At 41.1% G+C, this 27596-nt stretch overlaps 1 protein-coding gene across 3 annotated transcripts; it reads left to right on the top strand.

Annotated features, from left to right (window-relative positions):
- Positions 1-36: 36 nt before the first annotated feature.
- MMUT (methylmalonyl-CoA mutase) lies at positions 37-26302 on the top strand. Of its 3 annotated transcripts, none has more exons than XM_074895491.1 (13): positions 37-81; positions 1493-1904; positions 4014-4381; positions 5090-5247; positions 6625-6796; positions 9102-9350; positions 10603-10714; positions 12007-12122; positions 12789-12904; positions 20881-21012; positions 24128-24275; positions 24391-24558; positions 25883-26302. In XM_074895491.1, the coding sequence occupies exons 2-13, from the start codon at positions 1526-1528 to the stop codon at positions 26009-26011; spliced, it is 2247 nt and encodes a 748-aa protein (XP_074751592.1). In that variant the 5' UTR covers positions 37-81; positions 1493-1525; the 3' UTR covers positions 26012-26302. The 3 variants fall into 3 exon arrangements, with proteins under 3 accessions (XP_074751592.1, XP_074751591.1, XP_074751594.1); XM_074895490.1 differs by having other exon boundaries at positions 54-159; XM_074895493.1 differs by lacking the exon at positions 37-81 and adding an exon at positions 285-305.
- The last annotated feature ends 1294 nt before the right edge of the window (positions 26303-27596 follow it).

Genomic DNA, 27596 nt, shown 5'->3' on the forward strand with positions numbered 1-27596 from the left:
CCGGGAAGGGAGCGGCGCGGGGAGGGTTTGCGCGCATGCGCACTGCGCCAGGGGGTGCGACCGGCGCCGGGGCGGCCGGAGGTACCGCGGCCTGTGCTGAGCCCGCCGCCCGCCCAGCGCTCCGTCCCTCGGGCGGGCGGGAGGGACGCGACTCCCGGGGTAGCCCCCGCACTAGCCCCCCCCCGTCCCTATTGGCCACCGAGGGGGCGTGTCGGGGTGGGCGGTGGCGGCGGGGGGCGCTGCGCACAGCCGGGCCTGTCAGGGCGGTGGGGGGCTGCCAGGCCGGGACGGGCGAAGGGTGAACGGTGTGTTCTGGTCCTTGCGCCTCTCCGGCTGTGGTGTGAGGGGTGGAGGGAGAGGCGAGGAGGAGGGTGACAGGGCAGCTGTGTGGTTCCTTCGGGGTAGGAGGCTGGAGGGGTGGCATTGGGACCCGCGCAGCGCGGAGGCCGAGCTTGCCCTCCATCCTGGCTGCGGGGTCACGGCTCTGCAGGGAACTGGGTGCCCCTCTGGTGCTCATTCGTGCTCATCACATTACATGTATACCACATGTAGCATATATATTATTAAAGCACCTGTGTGGAGCGTCTTGCTGCAGCACCGTAACAGTGATAGAGATGCTTTCCAGTCTTATGCAGACTTTCTCATAAAGGTGTCAGGGAAGTGTGTGTTTCCAGGGAGTTGTGAAGGAGATGAGGCAGTGAGGAGGTGACTGGCTCTTGAAGCCAAGATGTGAAACTTTTGCTTGGGAGGAGGTGCAGGGGTAGGGTACAGAGAGCAGAAGCAGAGGAGCTTGCAGCTTTCAGGAGTTACTGAATTTATCCACACTCTCAATCTCATGCGTGGTGAGATGAGTTCTGCAACTTCTATTATCCCTGTGTTCCTGCATATCACATTTTTTTTTATTCCTTTCTTTCTTAGTATAGCTCTGATTTTAACACTTTAATGGTTGGACTAGGTGATCTTCAAGGTCTTTTCCAACCTAGGTGATTCTGTGATTTTCATCCAGCCCAAGGCACCTTTTCCAAAGTGTATGATATGTCAGCAATTTTCTGACAGTCCTCTTTCTCCAGAGTGCCTCTCTGGTGTTGTGGGTCCCTCTTTGATGTTAAGGAATTCATAGATGAGAAAGAGAGGTGGGAAGGTGAGAAGGTAGCTACTAGCTCCATTCCTGACACTTTCAGTGAGTGATTAATGGTGCTACTTAGGGACTGAAATAAGTTACACATTTCATATGTGGGTGTAGATGAATTGTAGGAAAGTTTTCCTCAGCTAGAGGAAAGTGTAGAATTTTTCCTGAAATTTTTTATGCATTGTCTGGTTGAAAGGCAAGGGGAGGGCATGTCTGTCAAATGAGTAAGTGAATAAATATACTTAGTTTTTTCCTGAGTAATTGTTTTTGCTTTAGGAAACTGCTTGACCTCACCGTGCTTACCTCTCCCATGTCAGATTTATATGATAATGCAAAATACATTTTATTTTTTTTTTTCTGCAGTTTACCCTGTACTTGCCAACCAGAGGGGCAGACATGCTGAGAGCCAAAGATGCTCTCCTGCGCCTGCGGCCCCACTGCTGCACATGCCTGGCACAACTTCCAGCCTGCCAGCTCGCGTGGCGTTCACTGCACAGGCAGCCACTGCACCCCGAGTGGGCTGCCCTTGCTGAAAAGCAGCTGAAAGGCAAGAACCCAAAGGATTTAATTTGGCACACCCCAGAGGGGATCGACATCAAGCCCTTATACTCCAAAAGGGACACGAAAGATCTCCCTGAGGAGCTGCCAGGGGTAAAACCTTTCACTCGAGGACCCTACCCAACCATGTACACATACAGGCCATGGACTATCCGCCAGTATGCTGGCTTCAGTACAGTGGAGGAGAGCAATAAGTTCTACAAGGACAACATTAAAGGTGAGACAGCTGGTTTGGGAAACAACGTTGCCTTGTAAAGCAATGGGGAGCATTCATATAGTGAATTACATGGCAAATGTAGCTATTCAACCTTGTGAGTTTTGGTTTCTGGTAAGATCTTCCCAGTGGCGCTGTATGTCTATTACTGGGAAACCGGATCATTTCTGAAACTGCCTGTGCTTTATTTTGCTGTTGAGATGGAAAAATTTATGTGTGAAATGTTATTTTTAATTATTCTGCCTTAACAGTTAGACATTGTTTGGCTGCATCCCAGGGTCCAACCAGCAGAGATCGCGGAGCACTTTACACTCATTTTGTGACTGTGAAAGAAGATTTTAGTGGAAAAAAATTATGAACTTTGTCACTTAACTAAATGTCTGATGTTAGCGCATTCTGACATTTTGGGCTTCCATCTCATATTTTAAATTTTAAATGAACTCATAAGTACATATGAATAGTGTTATTCACTGTGTATCAGTAAAGCCAGCTTCCTGAAAGTGTTGGTATTTTCCTTATTTGAGAGCAGTTTTCCCAGTAGTTCTGCAGAGTATTGTGCTTTGCAGCAATTTATTTAATTAATAGACAGAGCTTCATCATAATATACTCTTGAGTTTAGGCATTGTAAAACCACGACTAAAAAGTTGTTCTTGATAGACCGAAGCAATAGTTTTACACCAGTCATAGATCTTAGCAATTGTTTTAAGTTAATTATAATCTTACCAGTCAAAACAACAGACCACTGAATGTTGACTTCTGAGTAATAAATCTGTGACATTTTTCTTTCCCATTGTACACTCCCTCCTACTCAAACCATAACTGTTTAGGGTTGGGGGAGAGGTTTGGAGATTTTTACCTCTTGCGTTACTATGGTTAGCTAATACGAAGCAATATTAGCTGCTGCAGTATCCTTACAAGTATTTTTGATTCTTTCCATTTATAAGACTGTCAGGAAATTAAAAAATTACAAAGACAGGGTATTAGAGATTTGCAAACAAACATTTCAGTAGAAAGATTTTTCTGAATGTATAATACTCTTACTGCTGAATGTTGCTGCTGAAGCAGAAGTACTAACAGTTGGGTTAACTGTTACTCAAGAAGGTTTGCTGCCAGGGATTGTTCATCTTTAATCGAATTTTGACATTGTGATACTGTAGTTTTATCTTGTTCTGTTAATGGTTGTATTAGTATTGAATTATTTAACATAGATGCTGAATCTGACCTAGTAATTTGTAAAGCATTTATAATAATTCAATTAAAATCTCTGTAATTGGAGGAATGCTGAAAAAGAATAAATTGCCAGTTGTCTTAATTGCTGAAATCTTTGTTGCTTGAAACTAGACAGAAATTTAATTTTTTGTCATTGTGCTTCAGAGTAAACACCTAGCTTTTTAGGCCAGAGACAATAAATAGCTGGTATCTGACAAGGGCTCTCTGCTGGTTTTGGGAAGTGGATTTGCAAACGCAGTGGAGAACAGCAGTGCTGGTCAGGGAGTGAATGCCTGGGGGTAGCAGAGTTTCAGCTACTGCTTTCAGGTTGCAGCAACAAGTCTGCCTAGAGCTCTAACTGTCCCATTCCTTGCTTCATGTGAATAATTTTCTTCTACTGCAGATTTAGTAATGACTCACTTTCCTTTACAAATAAACAAGGTATGTCGCTAGAACCAGGGTAACAAACTGTGTGTGTGTTTATTTTGCAATAAGAAGGTAGTGTGACATAGTTTATCACAGTTTTCTTTCCATCTAAGCTAAGTAGAATTTCTGTATACAAGCCCTGATACTGTCTGTCTATGCACATTTATAACTTGAGGCTAAACTGTTACTCAGTAATTTGTTAAGCACAATAAGCTGATTGTGTGGCTGAGCTAAAAGAACTACAGTATTTTTTCTTCTCAGTTAAAAGCTTTTTCATTTAAATTTTAAGACTGGAAGACCTTGGACAAGCTTAGGGAGGGGACAGTGTTAACATCAAAAATTAGTGTATTGTCCAAGCCCGGATCATGTGAAATAACGTTAAAAAATTTAGATCCAGTTTTAATGCAAGTCTGTTCAGCACCTCTGAATCTCTCTCTTTGTTGGTTTTTTTTTCGTTTTTTTTTATTTTTTGTTTAGCTGGCCAGCAGGGATTATCTGTTGCTTTCGATTTAGCCACCCACCGTGGTTACGATTCAGACAATCCACGAGTTCGAGGAGACGTTGGGATGGCTGGAGTTGCCATTGATACAGTGGAAGACACCAAAATCCTTTTTGATGGAATTCCTCTAGAGAAAATGTCCGTTTCTATGACAATGAACGGGGCAGTCATTCCCGTGTTGGCTACGTTCATTGTAACTGGAGAAGAACAGGGAGTGCCTCAGGCGAAGCTGACAGGGACAATCCAAAATGACATCTTGAAGGAGTTCATGGTCCGAAATACATATATTTTCCCCCCCGAACCATCGATGCGGATTATTGCTGACATCTTCCAGTACACCTCAAAGGTATTCATTGTTTGAGTGTATTTACTTCTGTTATCACATCTAGTTAATTATTGATGAGGCGCTTTGGAGAACAAAGCAGAAGACGGGAAGACCTGTCATAATGAAGAATGATGTGGTTGCGGAAAAAGCTGGGAGGAGAAGTTAAGATCCCAAATCACTTACAGTATATATTTTAAGATTTTTAAGTCTGTCCAAATCAAAATCAGATTAAGATGAGCCTAAACCTGAAAGGATAGCAGGAGGCTTGGAGACGAGGAACAAATAGGCTGTTCTTTGCGTAGAAAGTAAGAAGCCCTATGGTTAAGAAGCATTATACAGCTGTAAGCATGAACAAAGAGGTAAGAAATCTTGAAGGAATTCTACTGCAAAATTAAACATGAGAAAGAGGTAATGAAAGGAGCGAAGTCCTGAACTGATGACTGGAAGTTCAGTACTACCAGTTGTTTTCTTAGTTGCATTTTCATTAGAGAGATACCTGGTACACAGCCTGTAATTGAGAAGGATACTTACCATGGTGGGTGATAGTTTAAGAACAATGAATAGTGCAAAAAGGTAAAATTATGTGAAGTAAAAATCTTCTAAAACAACTTATTAGAGGCGGGTTGTATTCACAGTCTACAAAGAATTGGTTATTTACGAATGTTGATAGAACAATTATCTGACACCCCCCCTTCTGCTGTTGTACCCTGTTATCTTTTATTTTTGTAGTATATGCCAAAATTTAATTCCATTTCAATCAGCGGGTACCATATGCAAGAGGCAGGAGCTGACACCATTCTGGAATTAGCTTATACTATAGCAGATGGCTTGGAGTACTGCAGAACTGGACTTAAAGCTGGCCTTACTATCGATGAATTTGCACCAAGGTAAGCTAAAGAAATTTGCAAGTATAAAACTCACTTTTCTTAAAACCTCTACTTTAATATCAAATTCAGTATTTTTACAGATATAAGCAATAGTGGCAATGCTCACATTGCACATAGGTTTTGTTTGGGGTTTTTTTTACACATTTTCAGCAGTAGGAAAATATATCTGGTCCAACAGACACTTGGACTAGATCTACACTAATAAACTGAATAAAGTTCATTCACAAGCCCAAGCTTTGTTAAGGTCTGTTGTGACAGTTGGTCTCAGAAAGATGATCTCTAAAGCTCTTACATCTAATGCAGTTGTAGCATTAGGACTGCACAATGCATCAAGAGCTCTTGCAGTTCTTTTATGCTGTAGTGTTACTGAATTTTTTTCATTATTATTATTTCAAAATATTTGGGAAAAATGCTTAACAAGGGGAAGTTGAGGTCGTTCAATTTACAGTTGCAGATTTCCTAAAAATAAAATTCAGTTTTAAGCCGAACAGTGTATTTTTGTATAGTTACTGCCAAACTAAGCAGGATCACAGTTTCAGTAGTCTAGCTGATTTACAGATTCCCTAACTGTATGTTGAGTCTGAAAAACAAAAGGTGTGGTTCACGTAGCCTGTTGCACATTCAAACTGTAGGTGTCAGGTGAATTAACCTGTTTCAAGATCTGTGACAAAATCAATGTGGATCATGTAGAAAAAGTTATGGCCTTATTTTCAGACTTTCTGGTGATGGAGAATCTGTACAAGCCTTTGGCAAATTGTTTCAGTAGCTAATTCACTGTTTAAAAAGTGCATCTTTAGTATATGAGTTTTACTGGCTTTAACTATCATGATTATGTTTATAAATCATAGAAGCTGTAAGTAGGAAAAAAGTAAATCAATCGGTGTGTTCTCTGTTAATGCTATTCAATATTGAACTGATGTGTGTTTTGGAATTTTGATTAAAATCATCAGGAAAAGGAAGAAAACATGCTCATAATATGTAACGTCTTCTCATTGTAAGTAGTTCGTGAGCATAACTACACTAGTAGATTGTGTCCAGGAGCATTCCCTGGCACTAGTGTGTCACTCTCTGTGACACTGCTTGACCTGGGGCTCCCCTAAAACAGTCCCTGGGGACAGTGTAGCAGTTCCAGGGACCACTGTCATTGACAGTTTGCCTGCAGTCACCTTGTTTGGAGGCTAAGTCAGTTTATTGGCATAAATGTGTATCATCCTGTAGCAACTGACATCAGTGTCCAGGAACGTTCCCATCATTTTATGTCTGGGTTACATCTGTAATAGTAAATTAATCAGAGACCTTGCTGTAGGACGTCTCCTTTACTGAAACAGATGTTAGAGTGATCTAATGTTTTATCCTGCTCATGTGCTCTTATTACAGGCTCTCCTTCTTCTGGGGAATTGGGATGAACTTCTATATGGAAATAGCAAAGCTGAGAGCTGGGAGGCGGCTGTGGGCTCACCTGATAGAGAAAATGTTTAAGCCCAAGGATCCCAAATCTCTTCTGCTGAGAGCTCATTGTCAGACTTCGGGCTGGTCACTCACTGAGCAGGTTAGAAATTGGACTCTCAGCAACTTCCTCATTTAATTATGTTCTCATGGTGTACATCTTAAAGGGGGCTGCTGGTTTTACTCATAAAGATGAAGCTTTCTGAAGGAGACAACCTGTCTTACTCTCAGTCTGACAGATGCACACTCTAGCATTGGGAACATCTTTTTGCTTACGTAACACAAAAAGTCTTGTTGAGTGCCAGCAGCATTGCTTCCCCAAATGCTGGTTTATGAAATACCTCAGTATTCTGGACTGCCCCGTAGCACTCAGGTAAAAGGACAGAAGCTAAAAGACTTAAGAGTGTATTAACAAAAGGATTCCAGTATGGTGATAGGCTGAGTCTCAGTGCCTAACTCTTCATTGTCTGCCTTCATTTTCATTCTGGAGTCATTGTCTTAGGCATGTGTGTTCCCAGTCTTATGAATACTGAATTGAGAGTAGGATCCAAACCTGCTAAGTAGAGAGAGAATTGCAGAGAGGTGCTTATATTAATTCAAGACTCAGAGGATGAAGCTCACTCTTGGATTTGTCCTGTAAGTTATCCTTTAAAAATGCAGCTGAATGAGGAAGTAGAGGCACCTTTTTCTCAGGATCGCTGGCTTGAAAATTCATTTAAGAAGCCAAGGAATTAATTCATGCACCTGACTCTCCCTGCTGAAGAGTGAAGTAATGGTTACAGCTCGTCTGCTCTTTTAAAACAGGGTGCACTATCTGCTCTTCCTGCTGAGTTACATCACAATAAGAAAATAAATCATTGGACTGTATATACTTTCCCAAGTGAGGTCAGAGCAGATTTCCAGCTCTTACTCCAAGGCCCTTCTCAATCAGAGTCATGCAAGATGAGTTATTTTTAGGTTGTGATTGCAACCATTGGTATTTGACTTTTGTGCCTTGGTTTTGTTCTTTTCTTCCAAGCAAATGTAATATTTACTTACATTACAGGAACACAGTAAAACTAAAACAAGGGAATCTTCTGAACAGTGGCCTTTGCAAGTCCTCTAATTAGAAGTATTGTGTGACTGCAAAAAGATTAATACTACCAAAAATACATTCAACTATGTTCCAGTGTCCACTGTAAATATATTTCTGTCCGGATCGTAATCGTTTTTTCAAAACATTGTTATCTTAACACAGCTCCTCGGTGCCCAGTGTTTACTCCTTATACGTTTCAAAGGGCAAGTATATTTTCCTTTGGCCTGCCTTTAGATAGGTATCCACTCATAAATTAGGTTTAACATTCTTGCTCATCCAAATCACATTTTTCTGTAATTGTTTAAAGGAATTTAAAGGAATACCAGAACCAGAAATAGTCTCCAGTGTAGGTAGAATTACCATGTGCTTGTAAAATAATCATATTAATTCAGTTTCTTTATGGAAAATAATATAATTCACAAATCTCATGATTCCTTTTTGCCTTCTTCAAGGTCCTGTTACATTGGTAGTTCTTAATTATTTTGGATAAATTTCATGTCAACTAAGCATGTCAAGAATTAGGTATGCAATCTGAGCTACTGTTAAATTCCCTCAGTAATCACATGAAATAAGACAGGCAGCTGTAGTGTGTGGTTCATCACTTAGTCTCAGAACGTAAGTCACCCCCTGGAGATCACAATAACTCCTCTTTGACTGTAAAGACACGTATATACAACTCAACTGCTAGATGTCTGAAAAGAGCAGATAAAAAATTCTGACCTAAAGGCTGAGATTATATTCTCTAGTACTGAGTATACCTTGTATTCCAGATTATCCCTTTGTTTTGGTTAATATCCCAGTTCTCCCATAGATATCTTTCAATTTTATAGCACCAGCTAATTTCAACTGTAATTCTTACCTTTATGTAATGCTGTCATTAATGAAAATATTAAGCACATTTAGTTCCAGAACAGATCTTGGTTAGTAACCTGTCTGACAGATTTGCTATTGACAGCTCTGAGAATTCTGCAATCTGAGGATTGGGGACATCAGGACTGCCTGTTCCATCCTTTCCAACTTGGATTTGTTAAGTTCTTTGACACACCACTACTTATAAATTAGGCTTTGCTTTGTTGTCTTGACTAGTTTACTCATACACTGATAATTTTGGCTTGCTTTATGGATTAATCTCTTTGTCTGAGATACTGGTAGGTGTTACATCAGTTTGATTAGATGCTTGTTATTGACTGGGAGGTTTTTTCAGCTTTAGTTATGATCACAGTGTTTCAGTGGGGAGTCTTGAATTCATTTCATTGCAGTAGTATATGTGTGACTAATCTATTTCAGCCCACGGTAGGATCATTGAGCTTCAGAGCTTTTCTTTTTCATCCAGGATCCCTTTAACAATGTTATCCGTACCACAATCGAAGCAATGGCTGCAGTGTTTGGAGGTACACAGTCTCTGCATACAAATTCATTTGATGAAGCCTTGGGTTTGCCTACAGTGAAGAGTGCTCGCATTGCTCGGAACACACAGATCATCATTCAAGAGGAGTCAGGTATTCCCAAAGTGGCAGACCCCTGGGGAGGATCTTACCTCATGGAGTGCCTCACCAACGATGTCTATGAAGCTGCTTTAAAGGTCAGTTTATGTAGCCTTTTATGTTTTGTGGGAGAATTTTAGGTATGAGAAGTGTCCTTTAAGGCACTACGTGATAAGTTGGTAACTTCTAAAGAAGGAAATATTTTACACTTATGCTTCAGTGATTTCTTTGTAAATGAACTTTACAAAAATACAGTGTATATTTAGAGAAAGAGAGGCTTCGGCCTTCTAGTAGACTACGTTCAAAAGGGAAATATCCCTGTGTGGAACAAATAATGAAGCACTGCAAAGTCCCCTGCATGCTGAAGGCTCTCAGTTTGCTGGGATCTCTGGTTTACGTGTAAGAAAAAAAAAAAAAAAAAGAGTTCAGCAGAAGAAAGAGTCAAACCAACCTACTTAATTACATGATTAGTCATGCCTATGGTGATCTCCTGAGACTTTAAAACTAGGGGGTTATTGACAGCAAAGTTTTATAGCCAAGATGTCTGCCCATGAGTATTATGCAGAATTTAGGAGAAATTTTTCTGTTGGATCAAAATACTTTTTAAAATAATGTTTTTAGCTGTCAGTCATTACTTGCACGTGAAAAATACTGTGCAGCCGTAGTCTGAATGGTGACAATCCTGCATAAAGATACATGCCTACATGTCTAGGCCTACAGCTACACCCAGTGATTCTCTTTTGAGCAAATTGTTGCTCTTATGCAAAGTCCCAAATAAATAAGCTAATACAGGCTTAAACAGTGTCTAACATTTTTTTTACGTCCTTGACAACTAGGACCCTTCTAGACAGTGCCAGGCATGGTCTGATGGCCATTTTCACTAGGCAGTTTGAGTGCAGTCACCCTGTTTGGGAGCTGAACAGGCTTCTGCTGTGCGAGAGCTGAACCATGCCATGCCACTTGTCTTCAGGATCAGAGAACTGACCCCAGCTTTTATCAATTTATTTGTCTTTGTATACATAGAACCATAAGAGCTGGTTGGCAGGCAGAAGCCAGTGCAGAGTCAAGGGCTCAAATTTTAAGCCTTTTCATCCGTGGGCATTACTGGTTGAACAATATGCTGTGCACTGTTACTGAATTCATGGAATTTTGGTAATAAAAATGCTCTTTTGTTTGAGATGTCTCTTAATTTATACCAAAACCTGTAGTCGGAGACATGGAGATAGGAAACACACTTTTAAGAGCACAGGACTGTATATATAGATACAATAGAAATTTGGATGGCAGTACAAGTGCAAAGCTCATTTTCTGAACTTTACTAATTTTTTTTTAATCCTTTTCATTTCTCAGCTTGTTGAGGAGATAGAAGAAATGGGTGGAATGGCCAAAGCTGTTGCTGAGGGGATTCCCAAACTTCGTATTGAAGAGTGTGCAGCCCGAAGACAAGCCAGGATTGACTCTGGTAGGGAGCAGGGAGATGAAAAAGGGAAAATTGCCAATAGAATACCTTTTTATAAAGGTTTTTTACACACATTTTCATTGCGTGTTTTCTTCTTCATTTAGGAGTAGCAGATTGTGAATGATAAAATGGTAATATTTTAGTTTTATGTCAGTGAAAGCGCCTGGAAAGAGATAGCAGGATATATGAAACACAATACCAGTATGAAAACAGTCTTGCTTGATATATTTAAGACTAGATTAGACAAAACACTAGAAAGACTTATTTTAAAGGAGTATTTTGAGTCTTCAACAGTTGATCGCTCGATTTCTGATAGTGTCTTTAAAACTGTGACTCCTGAATTTAAAAGCATGACTGCCAGCAGATGGCAACATTGAATGATCTGGCCAAATTCCCGGTTTTGCTTGAGAGCTGCCCATTTTTACTGAAGACCAGAAAAAATGCACATTAGAGAATGATACAGCTCTTTGTGAGATATATATATATGCATATGTACGCATAAAGTAAGTATATGTGGAGATGTGTATATATGTGTGCTTATAGCTCTATTCTGCATTTTGTAGTCTGCATTCTAGTAGCAGTCCAGTAACAGAAACTTGGGATAACTCAAACATAAAAGAAATGTTCTGAACTTTTTTGTTTGGAGGATAAATTTGAAGCAAGTCTTTAACTGAGACCAGTAAAGAATAATCAATAAAGTTCAGTGTTTTCTCTGTCAAGGAAAATTACTTCATGTTGCTATGAAGAGTGTAGTAGTGTTAACAGGCACTACAAATAAGAATGGTCTTAAAAGTCCATACTCACAGAAAGCTAAAGTACAGTTTTTCAACATGTAAATTAATTTTTATTCACATGGAGTAGTTTTTGGTAGGAACTTCACTTTCTTATTTATCTGGCAAATCAGAAAAGTAAATGTAGAGCAATGCAGGAGACCAGCACTTCTGCTTAATTCTGTAAGATTCAGTTATGTAAACTTAGAAAAATAGCTAATGTATATTAGGGAATCATTACTAAATCAGTTTGTAAGATAGATATTGTTCTATTTCAAATCTTTTTTATGTCCCACTATTCACTGAGTTGAATGTTCATGCATGTAATCATCTCCCATCATAAAATATGGAAAATACAGGCTTAAGTCCTTCCTATAAGAATAAATTTTAAATATTTGAAATGTATATAGTTACAAAGAAAGTGCTGCATTATATTGCTCAACGTTTTCTTGTCCTGGTAATATTGTGTCTTTTCACAGTAGTTGCAAATGTATTCTGAGTTTCTGGTGTTTCCACTGGAAATAGGGTCTGAAGTAATTGTTGGAGTAAACAAGCATCAGCTAGAAAAAGAGGAGACAGTTGAAGTTCTGGCTATTGATAATACTTCAGTCCGTAGCAAGCAGATCGAGAAGATCAATAAGGTGGGAACTACCTTCTTAAAAATGAAAGTTCTTGTAATTGCAGATAAGGACTGTAATGCTAAGGAAAGGTGACCTTCCAGAAACTTGACCCTCCAATTTCTGAGAATCTGTTGTAATTTTTAGCAGAGAAGTTGGATTTCTGTTCAACCTCAGTGGAGGGTGGTGAAAAACCCCAAGAAACACAGTATTAGAATCCAAAAGTGTTTTTGTCACATTCATTTGGTTTTAATCCTTGTATGTCAGAAAGTCTCATGAATATGTCTAATCCTTCAAAACTGAGAACTTTACATTTTCTGAAAATGAGATAGAAAACAGTTATGCAATGTTTTGCTCTAGAAGTATGTAACATTACTTAATCACTCAGACTATTTGGTGGAGCTTGTCCCCTGTTAAGGGCCAGGGTTATGGAACCAGCAACTGACATCCACTTTTGTAATTAGAATTGTAGATAAAATGATTTTAGAGTTCTTTAATGGACCTGTACACTTGTTTTAAGGTCTGAAACAGCTTTTTACTTCTACTCCTTTTGAAATATATAGCATATATTGACAGTTGACAATTCCACGCCTCCAGAATTAATATTTGAAATCAGAATGTCTTACACACTCGACTTCCCAGTTCACCTTGTAGTTTATTTTAACTTAGTATTTTTCTCGTCCATGTTAGGTGAAGGCTAGTAGAGATGAAGCAGCAGCCCAGCAATGTCTCACTGCTCTAACACAGTGTGCTGCTACTGGGGAAGGCAACTTACTTGCGCTTGCAGTGGAAGCAGCACGTTCAAGGTATGGGTGTGGGAGTGAATATCCAACTGCTCTCTGAAAATCAGTGGTTCATGTTCATCTTTTCACTGTTATTGGGTATGGTGTCAGTGAGGTTGGTGTCTTGAGGTGTTTTGGGGGTTTTTTTCCAAGGTGGAAGTAAAAGATGGCTGCAGTTTGTCATTGTAAGATAGACTATTATGTTGTAAAGTCTACACTTTAATTTCTCACAGAGAATATGGATGCAAAAAATCTCATATGAAACGATGTTGTTCATACACACTGTGTTGTTTACAACTCAGACTCTTACCAGTTTCAGACCGTAACTAGTTTCTCTGTCACTGTGCTATTTCATAGGTCAGGGAGCTTAAGAAGTGGCTGAGATGTGAAAATGGATATTCACAGTCTTATCATGGTCTGTTGCTTCATCCTTCCTTGCACCACACATTGGTGTGAAAACATTTTTTGACTGAAAGATAAGTCAGTTTACTTAGCCAGGCAAAGATGTAAAAGATTCTCTTGAGTGGAGCAATGAGGCATCCTTTAGAATCCAGTGGAACATTTACTTTTTTCACCTAAGGTGCTTTTAAGACTGTTTTAATTCCTGCTTCAAAGTAAGCATCGGTCTCTAGAATAGATCAGACCTGTCTGTTACTTAATTAGCTGAATGCCCCAGAAATGAGCAAACCAAATTCACTCCTTACTGGAGGAGCACGGTTCTGTTTTTACTATGATGTCTCAAATTCCTTCATTCCCTTTCCTTGAACACTGAACAGACATATTTTGAATATAATTTCTCCACAGAAAGCTTGTCACAGTACTGCCAGCAGCATGTCTACACCTGTCTTTGAACTGCAAAGGTCACAGGAGGGTGGTGGTAGATTTACCAGGGATTCATCTCTTCTGTATCAAAGCTGACCAGACAACTGCTAGTTTCTCTCCTTGGTGACCTTGGTTTTGATACTTGTAAAAGCACTAACGGACTACATCTAGGGGTGTTGATTGACAGCCAGCTGAACATGAGCCAACAGTGTGCCCAGGAGGCCAAGGTGACCAATGGCATCCTGGCTTGTGTCAGCACTGGCGTGGCCAGCAGGAACAGGGAAGGGATCTGACCCCTGTACTCAGCACTGGTGAGGCCGCCCCTCGATTCCTGTGTTCAGTTTTGGGCCCCTCACCCCAAAAAGGCCATTGAATGACTCGAGCGTGTCCAGAGAAGGGCAACGGAGCTGGGGCAGGGTCTGGAGCACAGGTCTGCTGGGGAGCGGCTGGGGGAACTGGGGGGGTTCAGTCTGGAGAAGAGGAGGCTGAGGGGAGACCTCCTGGCCCTCTGCAACTCCCTGCCAGGAGGGTGCAGAGATCTGGGGATGAGTCTCTTGAACCAAGCAACAAGCAATAGGACAAGAGTTAATGGCTTCAATTTGTGCCAGGGAAGGTTTAGACTGGCTATTAGGAAGCATTTCTTTCCAGAAGGGGTTGTTGGGCGTTGGAATGGGCTGCCCAGGGCAGGGGTGGAGTCCCCATCCCTGGAGGGGTTTAAGAGTAGAGTCGACATAGTGCTGAGGGATCTGTTGTATTTAGGAACTGTCAGTGTTAGGTAAATGGTTGGACTGGATAATCTTCAAGATCTTTTCCAACCTAGATGATCCTGTGATTCCTAACAGGCACATTATGGTCATTGACTTTCTTCAGCCTCATATTTGTGCTGCATAGGCTCAACAGCTGGTTGTGAAACCACTGGGAGAGAGTCACAGCACAAATTGCTGAAGGAGGTGGATTCTGTGCCTGGTAGGACACTGAATTGAACAATATCCTCTCTGGCCATCACAGTTGTGGTTGTCTGTCATCCCACTGACCTTGCTGAACTGCCCAAAAGCTTAGCCAAGAGCCAAGCTCGTCTTGTCTGGAAATCATCTGCTTTGGAGGACCACAGGGAATCTGATCAGTGAACGCTCTGATGTAGCACAGTTGGTCAGCAGTAGTTCTGGCAGCACAGAAATTCATAAGTTGCAGACTACAGTTTACATACAAACCTTTGCCACCAGGCATTTTGTAAGGGCTGTAGACTGATAAAACAGGAAACTATCTTAATAAAACAGGATAGCTATCTTTTGGTCTGCACTTCATAATTTTAAATTTACTTAAAACTACAGATTAGGTTGTAAATTACCTGTTAATAGGTAAACAAAGGGTGCTATGCAAACATAGCTGGAGACCAGCCCTCCCCAGAAAGGGATCTGGGAGTGCTGGTCACAGCAGGGTCAATAGGAGCCAGCAGTGTGCCCCAGCAGCCAAGAGGACAAACTGCATCCTGGGGCGCATCCAACGCGGCATAACCAGCCGGGCACAAGAGGTGATTATCTTCCTGTACACAGCCTTGGTGCCGCCTCACCTCGAGTACTGTGTGCAGTCCTGGGCCCCACAATTTAAGAGGGATGCAGAGGTCCTTGAATGCACCCAGAGGAGAGCAACAAAGCTGGTGAAAGGGCTGGAAGGAATGTCCTGTGAGGAGCGGCTGAGGACTTTGGGTTTGTCTAGCTTGAACAAAAGGAGGCTGAGGGACAACCTCATTGCTCTCTGCAGCTTCTTGAGGGTGCTGAGCAATGCTACCTGGGATCCAGTGATGGGATGTGTGGGAATGGTTTAGAGTTGTACCAGGGGAGGTTCAGACTAGACATGAGGAAGCGTTTCTTTACCAAGAGGGTGCTCAAACACTGCAACAGGCTTCCTAGAGAGGTGGTCGATGCCCCAAGCCTGTCAGTGCTTAAGAGGCATTTGGACAATGCCCTTAACAACATGCTTCAACTTTTGGTTGGCCCTGAAGTGGTCAGGCAGTTGGACTAGGTGATTGTTGTATGACCCTTCCAACTGAAAATATTCTGTTCTAAAAAAATGCAGTTCTGCACAAAGCAGATGTTCATGACAGTTGTATGAGCCGACATAGGCAGGATGCAGGAGCAACCACAAAACCACAGATGAAATGCAAAGAGTAAATTTATTCTCATTACCTCGCAACCCGTGGGATTTCTGCAGCAACACCCAGGCAGAGGCACACAAGTGGGGACACAGGCACCGCAGAGCTTGGCCCTTGCTAGTCAGGAAAAGAAGAAAGAAAGTATCTTGGGCCTGCTGCTCTTGCCTGTATATATTTGGGATTTTTGCAGGCATATTTTTCTACTGTGCTTTGATCTTTCCCACAGCAGGGCAGGAATCTCAAGGATGTTTGATAAGGTCTGAGACTCTCACAGGCCTGTGTTACCTAAGTGCAGATTTTCTACCTGTCAAGCACACAAAGCTAAACAATTAGTGTGATATATGTGGGTTTTGGCACCCCAGCTTCAAGTCACTGGAATGAGTTTACAATCCTCCTTGCCAATCTTCTGTTGTATTCCCACAACAGTCATATGAAGGAAACACAAATTTATACAATAAAGGCAAAATGACTTCTGTCAATTTTGCATAATTGTCTAGTAGATTTTTATCAGCATGCATTGAAAAAACTGTAAATGAATTATAGGAATTGTTACTTACGCTACTTAAGTTTTATAGTAGTGAGATGAAGACAGTTGTCTCCAGAACAAAATCTTGCTGTAACAATAAACAGAAATGGAAGGGGTTTTATGCATCCAAATTGTAAAGAACTTGTCCAATGTTGTGGCTAGCTGATTAGAGAAAAATACAAGGGTCATTAAAAGTATGCTTTTCCTTCCCTGTTAAGAAAGAAGCTGTATTCCTGGCTCCAGACAGAGTTATTCCACTGTTGATACATATATGTCAGAGATTTTAAAAAAATATATTTAGTGGTAAATAGTAGGAAAGCATTCATGAATAGTTTAAAATCAAAATTCTTCTTATTACTTGGGAATTTTAGATTTAAAGGGTTGCAGAGAATTGGGGCAGAATTTTCAAAATACAGGAATTTCAGAAGCAGTATTTACAGAAGAAAGAAATGTATTTCATTTTTTATGCAGTCCACAAAAAAACTTTGTCCCAGCCACGAGATTATACTTCAGTAAAATTGATAGTCCAGACCATTTATTTGTCACTTGTTACCTGAAACTTTCATTCACACTTCTGCATAGTAAGGACAGAAAAACACACCACAACTCTATCTACACGTGATGTGCTTTAATAAAGAAGTTAGACTCAGATGCTGCTTCTGCAGAAGAGAAAGATTTATCTAAGCTTAGAGTTTTCTCTAGAAGAAAGGACACGTGTTATGCCCCTGTAAGCCTTCACCAAACTGCCAGTGTTTACACAGGAGTAACTTGTCAGTGTTTATGCATGGCATGTATCTATATCAGGCTGCAATCTGTGATGTCTAGCACTCTGAGAGGGAGTTAGTGTTTACAGATACTATTTTTAAGTCTGCTGAAACCTTGCTTTTTAACCTTGGGGAATTCACTTAATCTAGCACTTACACAGTTTTGTTAGTACAATTTTTTGTTAGTAATATCAAAGAGCAGTAATATTAATAAGATTATTTACATGTCCTGAAAAACAAAACCTGATGATATCAGTGAGTAAGATCTGAAAACTCTTGTAACTCAGGTGAGTGCTTGCTAAGCTTTCCGAGATCCTACAGGTACTGTAAAAATTAAGCGTATTGCAGAATCACCTAGGTTGGAAAGGACCTTGAAGATGATCCAGTCCAACCCTTAACCTCACACTGACCGTTCCCAACTCCACCAGATCCCTCAGCACTGGGTCAGCCCGACTCTTCAACCCCTCCAGGGATGGGGACTCCACCCCTGCCCTGGGCAGCCCATTCCAACGCCCAACAACCCCTTCTGGAAAGAAATGCTTCCTGACATCCAGTCTAACCCTGCCCTGGCGCAACTTGAGGCCATTCCCTCTTGTCCTATCACGTGTTCCTTGGTTCAAGAGACTCATCCCCAGCTCTCTGCACTCTCCTGTCAGGGAGCTGTAGAGGGCCATGAGGTCTCCCCTCAGCCTCCTCTTCTCCAGACTAAACCCCCCCAGTTCCCTCAGCCGCTCCCCAGCAGACCTGTGCTCCAGACCCTGCCCCAGCTCCGTTGCCCTTCTCTGGACACGCTCGAGTCATTCAATGGCCTTTTTGGGGTGAGGGGCCCAAAACTGAACACAGGAATCGAGGGGCGGCCTCCCCAGTGCTGAGTACAGGGGTCAGATCCCTTCCCTGTCCCTGCTGGCCACGCCAGTGCTGACACAAGCCAGGATGCCATTGGCCTTCTTGGCCCCCTGGGCACACTGCTGGCTCCTGTTCAGCCGGCTGTCAATCACCCCCCCAGGTCCCTCTCTGACTGGCATAGTTATGTCAGTGGGTGCTGATGCAATCATGGAAAGATTGGTCTGTAACTAATGCTTTTTAAATCATTATTAATAAATTCAAAGAGAATATTAGATTGTCACATTCACATATAGCCATACAGATACTATAAATTTGATATTACTTTGCATTACCTGCTTTTCTAGACTATGATCCTCATGATTCTAGCTTATGAGTCCTTAGTGCGCTGAGTAGAAAAGTGGATAATAGCAGAGAACTTTAAATACGTAATCCCAGAAAGCCAGGCAGAGGGGACATGACAAAAAGCAGCCAAGACTGTGTCAATAACATGAGCTAAAAATGTGTGTTCCAGCATGATACTGCCTTCTAGACAAAGCAGGTCAACCGTGAAGAGTGATACCTAGAGATAAAGAGACCAGCTTCAGGCATATACATTATACAGATCTCGGCTGTGTGTTCAGGATGGGATTTCTCCCATTTTACATTAACGTAGTTACAGTTCATAACTATGATTAAGTTTGCTGAGTATAAAAAACATAAGATGGAAAAATAACTGGGGGGGTCACAGGAAGTAAAATACCTTTCTGAAATTACTGCAGAATTCTGTTAATGCAGAAGAAATCCATCTTCTGTTACGTTGGATGCGTGGCAGATTGCATATGGTAGGAATCAGATAACAGCTACTGAAACTGCAAACAGCAGAAGGAAAACTGAGTGCAGTCATTTGTCCATCCCCTTCTAAAAGCACACAGACAAGAAGTTACATCTTGTCCAGACATCCTTTGAGCATTTTATATAAAAGTTCTAAGGATGCTTAACCTAATTTTGCCTCAGAGTAGCTTAAAGTTAAATGTAGTGTGACTGGAGAAAATGGGAATTCCAGGGGTTTAAAATGTGCTTAGTAGTAGTGTCCTGATCCAGTGTTGGAGGAGGTTTCGATACGATCCCAAGAGCGAGATTAAGACACAAACGAGGTCAAATGCCGTGTACCCAAATCAGGTTTTTATTATTAAAAAAGTGAAGAGGGGTAGCAATAGGATAGAATGGAAGGAAAAGGAAGAAATAAAGCAAGGATGCGGGATAGGACTGCAAGAATAGTCACCACCATGGATCCAGCGGCGTCCCGTTGGTCCTCAGTCTTCAGTTCTTCGGTGGTGGGTACACACGGATCTGGCTTTGATGGAGGATGCACCAGATCTGGCTTCGATAGTAGATGCACACGGGTCTGACTTCGATGGTAGATGCACAAAGAGCAAGATTTTCTATTGTCTTTTTAAGTTCATCATACCTGCTGGTCAGCGTTATCTGCTCACCTTAGGTTTTTTTTTCTCTGGCCCAGCAGGTTTTGTTGCATCCATCTGTCAAGGACAGGAACATTTGCCTCTTACAATTTCATTAGCAATGCATGCATGGGGTCTGGCCTACACAATAGAGCCACAAACGGATGGGGCCAGCTCAGTCCATGTCTGCCCCTTTGAGGCTTTGAGACTTATGTAGAGTCCAGACAATGCAACCTCAAGGAATTGGGGGTTGTACATCCTTCAATACACTCCTGCTTCTCTGGGCAGCATCCCCCAGAGCAGCTCACAGGCCGCAGCAGCTTCTCTTGGAGGTTTGCACAGACACAGGCAAGCTTTGAGACAGTCGTAGGACATTTCTGTCTATCACATGTAGCTGAGTGGATGGGGTTTGGTCTCCGTATTTGTAACCATGCTTTTAAAGTATTTTATAAGAGGAGTATTTTTCTTTCTTTCCTTTGACAAAGTTTGCAGCAAGTCGCATTCGTTTCTAAGTATACACAAATTCTCTAGTCTTTTCCTATTCAAGTATAAGCTAAAATATCTTCATTAAAATACCTTTGATGAAAGATTTCATCAAGACCTCAGTAGCATGCCTTCAAAATCATTGTGCATACTGACTCCCAGTTAATTTCATACCAAAAGTAAGAAGTTTGCAGTGATGGAGCTACCAGCTCAACTGCTCTTGTCTTTTTTGGTCCAGTCTGCATTGTAGATTTTACGCAGAAAGGTGGAATCCATCAAGCATGAGATTTTTAAATGCTTTGGGACAGAGGCTGTTATTTCTGATGTTTGTACAAGAAAACAGCACAGCCTGCTTGGCTTCTAGCACTTGTGCTGCAGCAGCAACATGTCTATTATTTTGAACATGCACAGTGTCTCCAGTAGCAAACAAAGCTTATAACTTTCATGTAGCTGGATTTCCCAGATTATTCTGCATTTCAGTGGATGAAGGACCTATGTCAGGAGTAGAGAAGAAGAAGAAATACTAAAATACAAACATCAAGGGAAAGGCAAACAAATTCCAGTTAAGTTAGATTTCAGTCTTTTCTATATGGTCTTCCTTTTTTTTTCCTTTTGATTTTTAGTATGAATCCAAATGCATGATCTTCCAGTCTGAATGCTAAAAAAATTCCTAGTTGAGAAAATTTGATTTAATTTCCTGAAATATTATGCCATGCTGTGGTCCCTGTTGCCTTGTCACTTGTAAAATCACGTCTCACAAAAGCTAAACAGTATTTTCTTAAAGATACTCTTGCATGTTCTATTAGCGGATGACACTGAGGTGAGTCAGATGTTCAGTTGTAGCATGAGTGTAAATGGCTGTGTCCTGCAGCAAGGCAAATAGTTGGGCCACTGGCGGTGATTTCTGTATTCTGTTTTCGAATAAGCCTTCTGATAGCATTAATACTTTGTTTCTGTATCTATCTTAGGTGCACCGTTGGAGAAATAACAGATGCTATGAAGAAGGTGTTTGGGGAACATAAAGCCAGTGACCGAATGGTGAGCGGAGCTTATCGCCAGGAGTTTGGAGAGAGTGATGAAATTCTTCATGCCATCAACAGGTGAGAACAGCTTCCCAGGAAGCCGAACACAGTCTCATATTTAATCTATTAGATACACGTGTTACTCACTGTGCCCTAAAAAAGCATTCCCCAAATCTGAGTGACATCCCCAGAATAAAACAAAGACCTGTAGAGTCATTCTCATGCCTGTCAGCAACTAAGCAGAATGAGAAGAAATAAGTGCAAGAATAGTCAAAACTTAATTGAATTTGTATTTACTTGCAAACAAAATCCACTGAGGTGATGTTACGATTTGAGGATTTTGTTCAAACAGAGTAGGCAGCCGTAAGATTAAGAAGCTGAGAAACATTGCCTGAAGTCCCCATACATGGGATTGCTTCTTTTGAAGACTCTCTAATAGTGATCTCTACAGATATTTCCAGCAATTCATATTTGCAAAACCTGGGTTTTGTCTGCCCATAAGGTAACGCTGCAACTTCACTCTTACTGTTCCTAAAATTGCAAGCTTAAAATCTCTCTGGATTTCGACATACCACTTCCAGTCTATCGGTGTTACTCATATCACGAGGGAGAAAACATCAGAAGATGGTATTATGTGTGAAAACAGTGCCCATTTGTGCCTTTTGTCAGCTTCTGCTTTGCTGCTGTCCTCTTGGGTAAAGCCACTGAATTGCTCTAGTGGGTGGTGATGTAATATGAATTGATGTTCATAATTCCCTGCTGTGTTGGGGCTTACACATTAAATAGAGTTACAGGATCTCTTAAAAGGGAATTACTTGATGGGTTCACAATGGTCATGTTTAGCCTGACTTGGAAGTAGTTGCACTGAGGTCTGTCACTGTTGTTTTTTATTTCAAATATTTATTTTAAGTTTAAATATCTATAATTATGCAATTACAGAAAACAGCCGATTCCTTGAGAATCAAGATGACACTCCCTTTTTTACATGCCTGCCTTTACGTCCAGTTAATAAACATGGTAATGAAACTGGATTAACTACCTGTCACCTTTGCACAGGCCTTCAAAAGCGTGATCTCACTTTTCCTCTTAAACCAAGCCCTGGGCTGCTGTGACTCAGGTGGTCTGAGGCTGGAGTACCTAGAACTGTTCTTGTTGGGAGGGAGCCTGTGGGTGGAGAAATAGGAAATCGAGAATATGGAAACAGAAAACAACACAGAGAAAAGGATTTCAAGATATCACAAATCAATTCAGATACCTACTTCATTGATATTCTCAGCAGTCCTTAGGAATAGAGAAGGCAGGCCCAACTCATAGATTCTCAAGCAAAAGCTTTGTCAGTCTGCTTCTTCAGGCACTCTTGACATAATTCCTTTTTAAGCTGAGTTCTTTTTTTTCCCCTCTTAGATGATGCATATTCCTGTCCTGGCATCATCTCCTGAGGCTGTTCAAATCTGTGCTTATCATTAAGATAAGAGTCAGTCTTTTCCCCAGACTAAGCCACTGGATTCATACAATGATCATTCCAGCCAGGTCAGCATACGGTTTCAAAGTGCACCAAATCCATACAACTCCATCATTAATAGAATGCTCAGAACAGTACAATGTAAAAAAAATCCTTTTAGTAATATTCCTGAGAAGTGGTAGTCCCACTCAAAGAAAAATACTGGCAGTACATGGATGTTTTGCTGATTAAGGATGCCAGTTAAACTCAGACACAAGAGTGAAAAGAGTAGGTCTGTTTTACTGGGGATAACTAAATAATGTAACAGAGTAATACAGAAAACAGGCAGTAAGAAAAGACAGAATAGTGCACTTAAAGTAAACAAATAGGACTTGGAGCAAACAAATAGGAAAATACAGGGTAATGCATCAAATCATTATGGGATTATGAGAGAGAGAATAGTGATTAAGAAAGATACATCCCCACTTGCATACGTTTCCATCATCCAGACCCGCAGTCGCTGGGCAGCCCCGGTTACAGCGAGGATTTGGAGAGCCTGTCCCAGCAAGTGGGAAATCCTACACGATGCATCCACCCATAGCTGAGGCATCCAAAGTCGCTGTGAGCAGGTCCAGCCTTATATACCAAAAATGAGTAAGCCAGAATAGTTGGCACCTTTGTTTTGAGTGGAAACGTCTGGTTTCACTCTCACATTAGATTCCCCCAGAGCCTGGCCAGGGCTCAAGGAGGAAGCTAAGGGAGCTTCCCTGCTTATCTAATTTATTTATGAGCAAGGTCACAAATCTGGTCACAGGGCCAGACAGCTGGCTCCATAGCCTTGTTAACTTGCCCCCACACAAAGAAGGATAGAGTTATATTGAGGGTAGACATGTTTTATGATACCTAAGCTGCATCTTTCATTAATGAGCGTACATATTTCACTAATGACTACATACTAAGTCAGCAGCTTCGGCTCAGGGCCCGTTGTTCAGGCTTCAATACTTCAACACTTTAGCACTTTTTACATCAGCATAGGTGGTACAAAACCTACTAGCACAATGGTTAGCAGTCATAAATTATACAGGATTCATCTATAGGTCAACTCTGGCTTGAGCCTGTTGTCCCCAAACCTTAGCACCTCAATGGATGAGACGTAAGATGAAAGATTAATCTCTTGAGACTGTGGTTACATGGTCACTTTAATACAACAGAAATCTGAACTGCCACTGGCCAGAAAAAGGGAGGCACTGGAATGAGTGCACAGAATGGGGGATCCGGTGGTAATCCTTTCCTGCACAGACTTATGCCAGTTGGATGATGGTGCACAGCGTGATGTCTAGGACCCATCTCTGTAGCCTGTGTGCCATGCAAGTGCTTTTGAAATAGTTAGTCATAATTATTCTTAAAATCTAAAAATTAGGTTTTAGTTAGTTGTAATTCAGCTCATTAAACCCTTAGAGAATTCAGTATTTTGTCTGTTAGAAAGCAGAAAAGCAGTGGAGTGTTTTTCTTTAAAAAAGAATGTTTTATTGTTGAGGCTAGTAAATACAAGAAATCAGTTAGTACTCATATAACACAAATATTAACATAGTAGGCAAACTACATAGACAAACCATGACTTAGAAGGTCTTTTTATTATATGATGTACAGAAGTTATGCTACAGTTGCAGCCAGTGCTTTTTTTTTTATTTGTGGAAATACTTGTAACGGGTCTCAGTGACTTACAATGATACAATATGTGTTTTCAATCAGAGTTAACAAGTTCACCGATCGTGAGGGTCGCAGACCTCGTATACTTGTTGCAAAGATGGGTCAAGATGGCCATGACAGAGGAGCTAAAGTAATTGCCACAGGATTTGCAGACATTGGCTTTGATGTGGACATAGGTCCCCTCTTCCAGGTATGGCTGATGGAGCGGTGTCCAGTGTGTTTCAAATGCAGTGATTTTCCCTCTAATGCCTGTTCAGTCACCAGGCTGGGGCTACTACTTGTCACGTAATCCTCTTTCCATGCAGACACCTCGAGAAGTGGCCCAGCAGGCGGTTGATGCAGATGTGCACTGTGTTGGTGTGAGCACACTTGCAGCAGGTCATAAGACACTTGTGCCTGAACTCCTGAAAGAACTGAACGCCCTTGGCCGGCCAGATATTCTTGTCATATGTGGAGGTGTCATCCCACCTCAGGTACGGGTCAACATCATTTCCATCAAGACTAGAAGACTGCTTTATTTCTGTCTGTACTGGATTTAGCTATTTCATGTGTTCTGTTAATGTCAGAGGTGATTTGCAGTGCTGAAGGCTACTGTGTACGATCACCAGGGTCAGCACAGATCTACAGGGTGGTCACAGAGTGCTGTCAGGTCTCATTGATCTGTTTTCTGTAGACCATGTCCTGGTTTAATTTACAGTGTTTCCTGAAGGGAATATTAAGTTGTGTTGTGAAAAGACTAGCCTCAGGGAGATGTTCTTTATGCTCCGTTGTTTCCAATGACCAGTACCTTGCATATTACTAATAAAGGCCAGCTCCTGTCTTAAGGGACTTCATGCGATAGTTCAGAAGAGGCACAGCTAGTGCCTAAGACATGTGGCAGGTCCCAGCACCTATAGGCTACACATCTCACTTGCTGTTTAGCCTCCCCTCATGTTCCCCATCATCAGGCCTCAGTGTTGCTTCTCATTCCCTCTGCTTGACTATTTCTCCTAAACTGCTGAACAGTTTGTTGAATTCCCTTGCAGTCAGATCTGTGCTTTTGTCTTTGAGTTTTCCTTAGTTCATCCACAGTGTGCCTGGCTGTATCACTTTCTGTATCATCTGTATCTAGGCTGTATCATCTTCTGTCTATAGAAATTCAAACTGATTTTTTATATATAAATCTCCTGTTACTCTGGTTTTTCAGACTCCTTCCTATTATAGCCAATTAGGTAATTGTACAGGAATGGCAGACTTTTAAATTGAGCAAACAAAACTCATAGTATTTTTCTAAGACAAATTGTGTTCTGTCCAGTATCTCTCAATGGGATGGTACTAGCCTGTGGTTGGAAAAGGTATAATATATCCTATATAGAAGTAAGAGAGACTACGTAACTGCTTCCCAGGTCTTTTTGAAACTTCTGGACAATCATAAAATTAGAGTGACTTAGATTGCAAGAGCCCACTGGCAGTTATCTGGTCCAAGCCCTTGTTTAAAGCAGTATTTTTGAAAATCAGAAATTAGATCAAATTTAGATTGGGTTATTCAGGGTCACATCCAGTTGACTTTTGAATATTTTCCAAGGATCTGACATTAGTCTGATTCTAAACAAATAAAACTTTCCATGGATATTTTTAAATATTTTTTGCCTCCAAACTACTGTGTATTTCCCATTTCCCTTGGTGCTGTGCTGCCTCTCTCTCAGACTTGCCGTATGTGCTTTCTCAGGCCCAGCATACAGGATAGAGCACACACCAGTTATAAATCAATTATCAATTTTCTGTTGCACTATTAACTATAAATTTCTTTTTGACCAGGATTACGACTTCCTGTATGAAGCCGGCGTTACCAATGTCTTTGGTCCAGGGACTCGTATTCCAAAAGCAGCTGTCCAAGTGTTGGATGATATTGAGAGGTGCCTGGAGAAGAGGCAGCAATCGATGTAACGCGGAAGTGTCACACAACGCAACCAGCCTTATACTAATCACTTACAGAATGTAATCATCAGCAAGGGATGGCCAGCCACACACCTTTGGTTCCACTGCCCTGTGGCCTGGTGTTTTGTGCTTTCTAAGAAAGTTGTAAATTCTCTGCTTGTTCTATTTGAGGATTATTTATATATGCACCCACAAGAAAATTTTATCTCTAGAACTGTGACTCCAGGGAATGAAGGGAATTTAGTAGGTGGGTTGGCTTGGGTTTTTTCAGGTATACTAATAAATAAAATATCTGTTCCAGCTCTTCAGTTGATCTCTTTTGCATACAGATAACTTCTTTCAGATTTTTTTTAGGCGTTGTGGACCTAGAAGTCTTCAGGCAAAATCAGTCAAGTTCAGCACAGATGTGATTGAATCCAGCAGCACTTTGATGTTAATCTCACTTAACTCTCTTTAGAAACATATAAGTAGATAAACCATATTTTTTCAAAGTTCATCGTTTGTTAATAAGATACAAATCCTGTATTTGGCAGTAACCCATACAGGAGCAGCAGTGCACCTCCACTCTGTCTACATCACTGCCCTTCCCTGATAATTCACTATTTCTCAAATGAAGTTCATTCTAGTGCTCCCTCTCCCTTACTTAGTTCTGTGATTTTTGTCCAATACTGTTCTTCCTATCCCTGTCTACGTAGCAGTTGGACTTTCTTCAGGTAAATTGATCCTAAATGCTCACGGTTTTCATCTCCCCTCCAGAAGGAATTTGATTTGTACACGTGGAAGGTCCTTTGTGGAATCCATACAAGGCAAATGGGATGTGAGTGTCTTTTCAGGGGCAGCCTCTGACGTTATGGCCCTATCCCTCTTCATTTAGCCTTGCTGCTCATTGTGTCCCATCATAAAATGAGGCTACAGCCTTCCCAGGATAATGCTCGCAGCTGCCTTATGGTGGAAGAGTCTGTAGCACATTTCTAAGACGTTCAGCATCATCCTACTTTATTCAAAATGAGATTTTTCTGCAGTTGGCTGGAAATTGCAGATCCAACTAATGGCATTGTATCGTCACTTCAAAGATTGCAGTTGATGAGATCTTTACTTAAAAAAAGCTTGTTTAGTGGGGCACATGCCCATAGTTTCACATTGTTGAGAAACAAGGAGGTTAAGTGATTTGCTGTTTTCTTCTCTCTTTCTAATTAGGGTTTAAAGTATTGATCCCAAACCAAACCTTTGCCTTGAAAACTCCTTGGGGGTTTATCATCAATAAATATCTGATTCCCTCCAAGAAAGATTGGTGTGCTTCACACCAGGATATACAGAAAATGACAACAATTAAAATATTACTTTATGTTTTTTCACAAGCCTTCTTGCTTGCCAGCTGGAAAAATACAAATTGTCAGTAACCTCTAAACTTTCTAATGACAGTCATTTCGTTCATTTCTTTCTGTCTGTGGTTTCTCTGCTCTTTGATAATGAATGTCTTCTACCTGTGTTTGCCTTACAGATCCCTCTTCAAGGTTTTTTTTAACTCTCATGATCTTTGAAATCTGCATGTTGGTCCCTTTGAATTCAGTAAAAAAAATTCCTTCCAACTTCA

This window comes from Athene noctua, chromosome 1, assembly GCF_965140245.1.
Source record: "Athene noctua chromosome 1, bAthNoc1.hap1.1, whole genome shotgun sequence".
In the NCBI taxonomy this organism is placed as follows: Eukaryota; Metazoa; Chordata; class Aves; order Strigiformes; family Strigidae; genus Athene; species Athene noctua.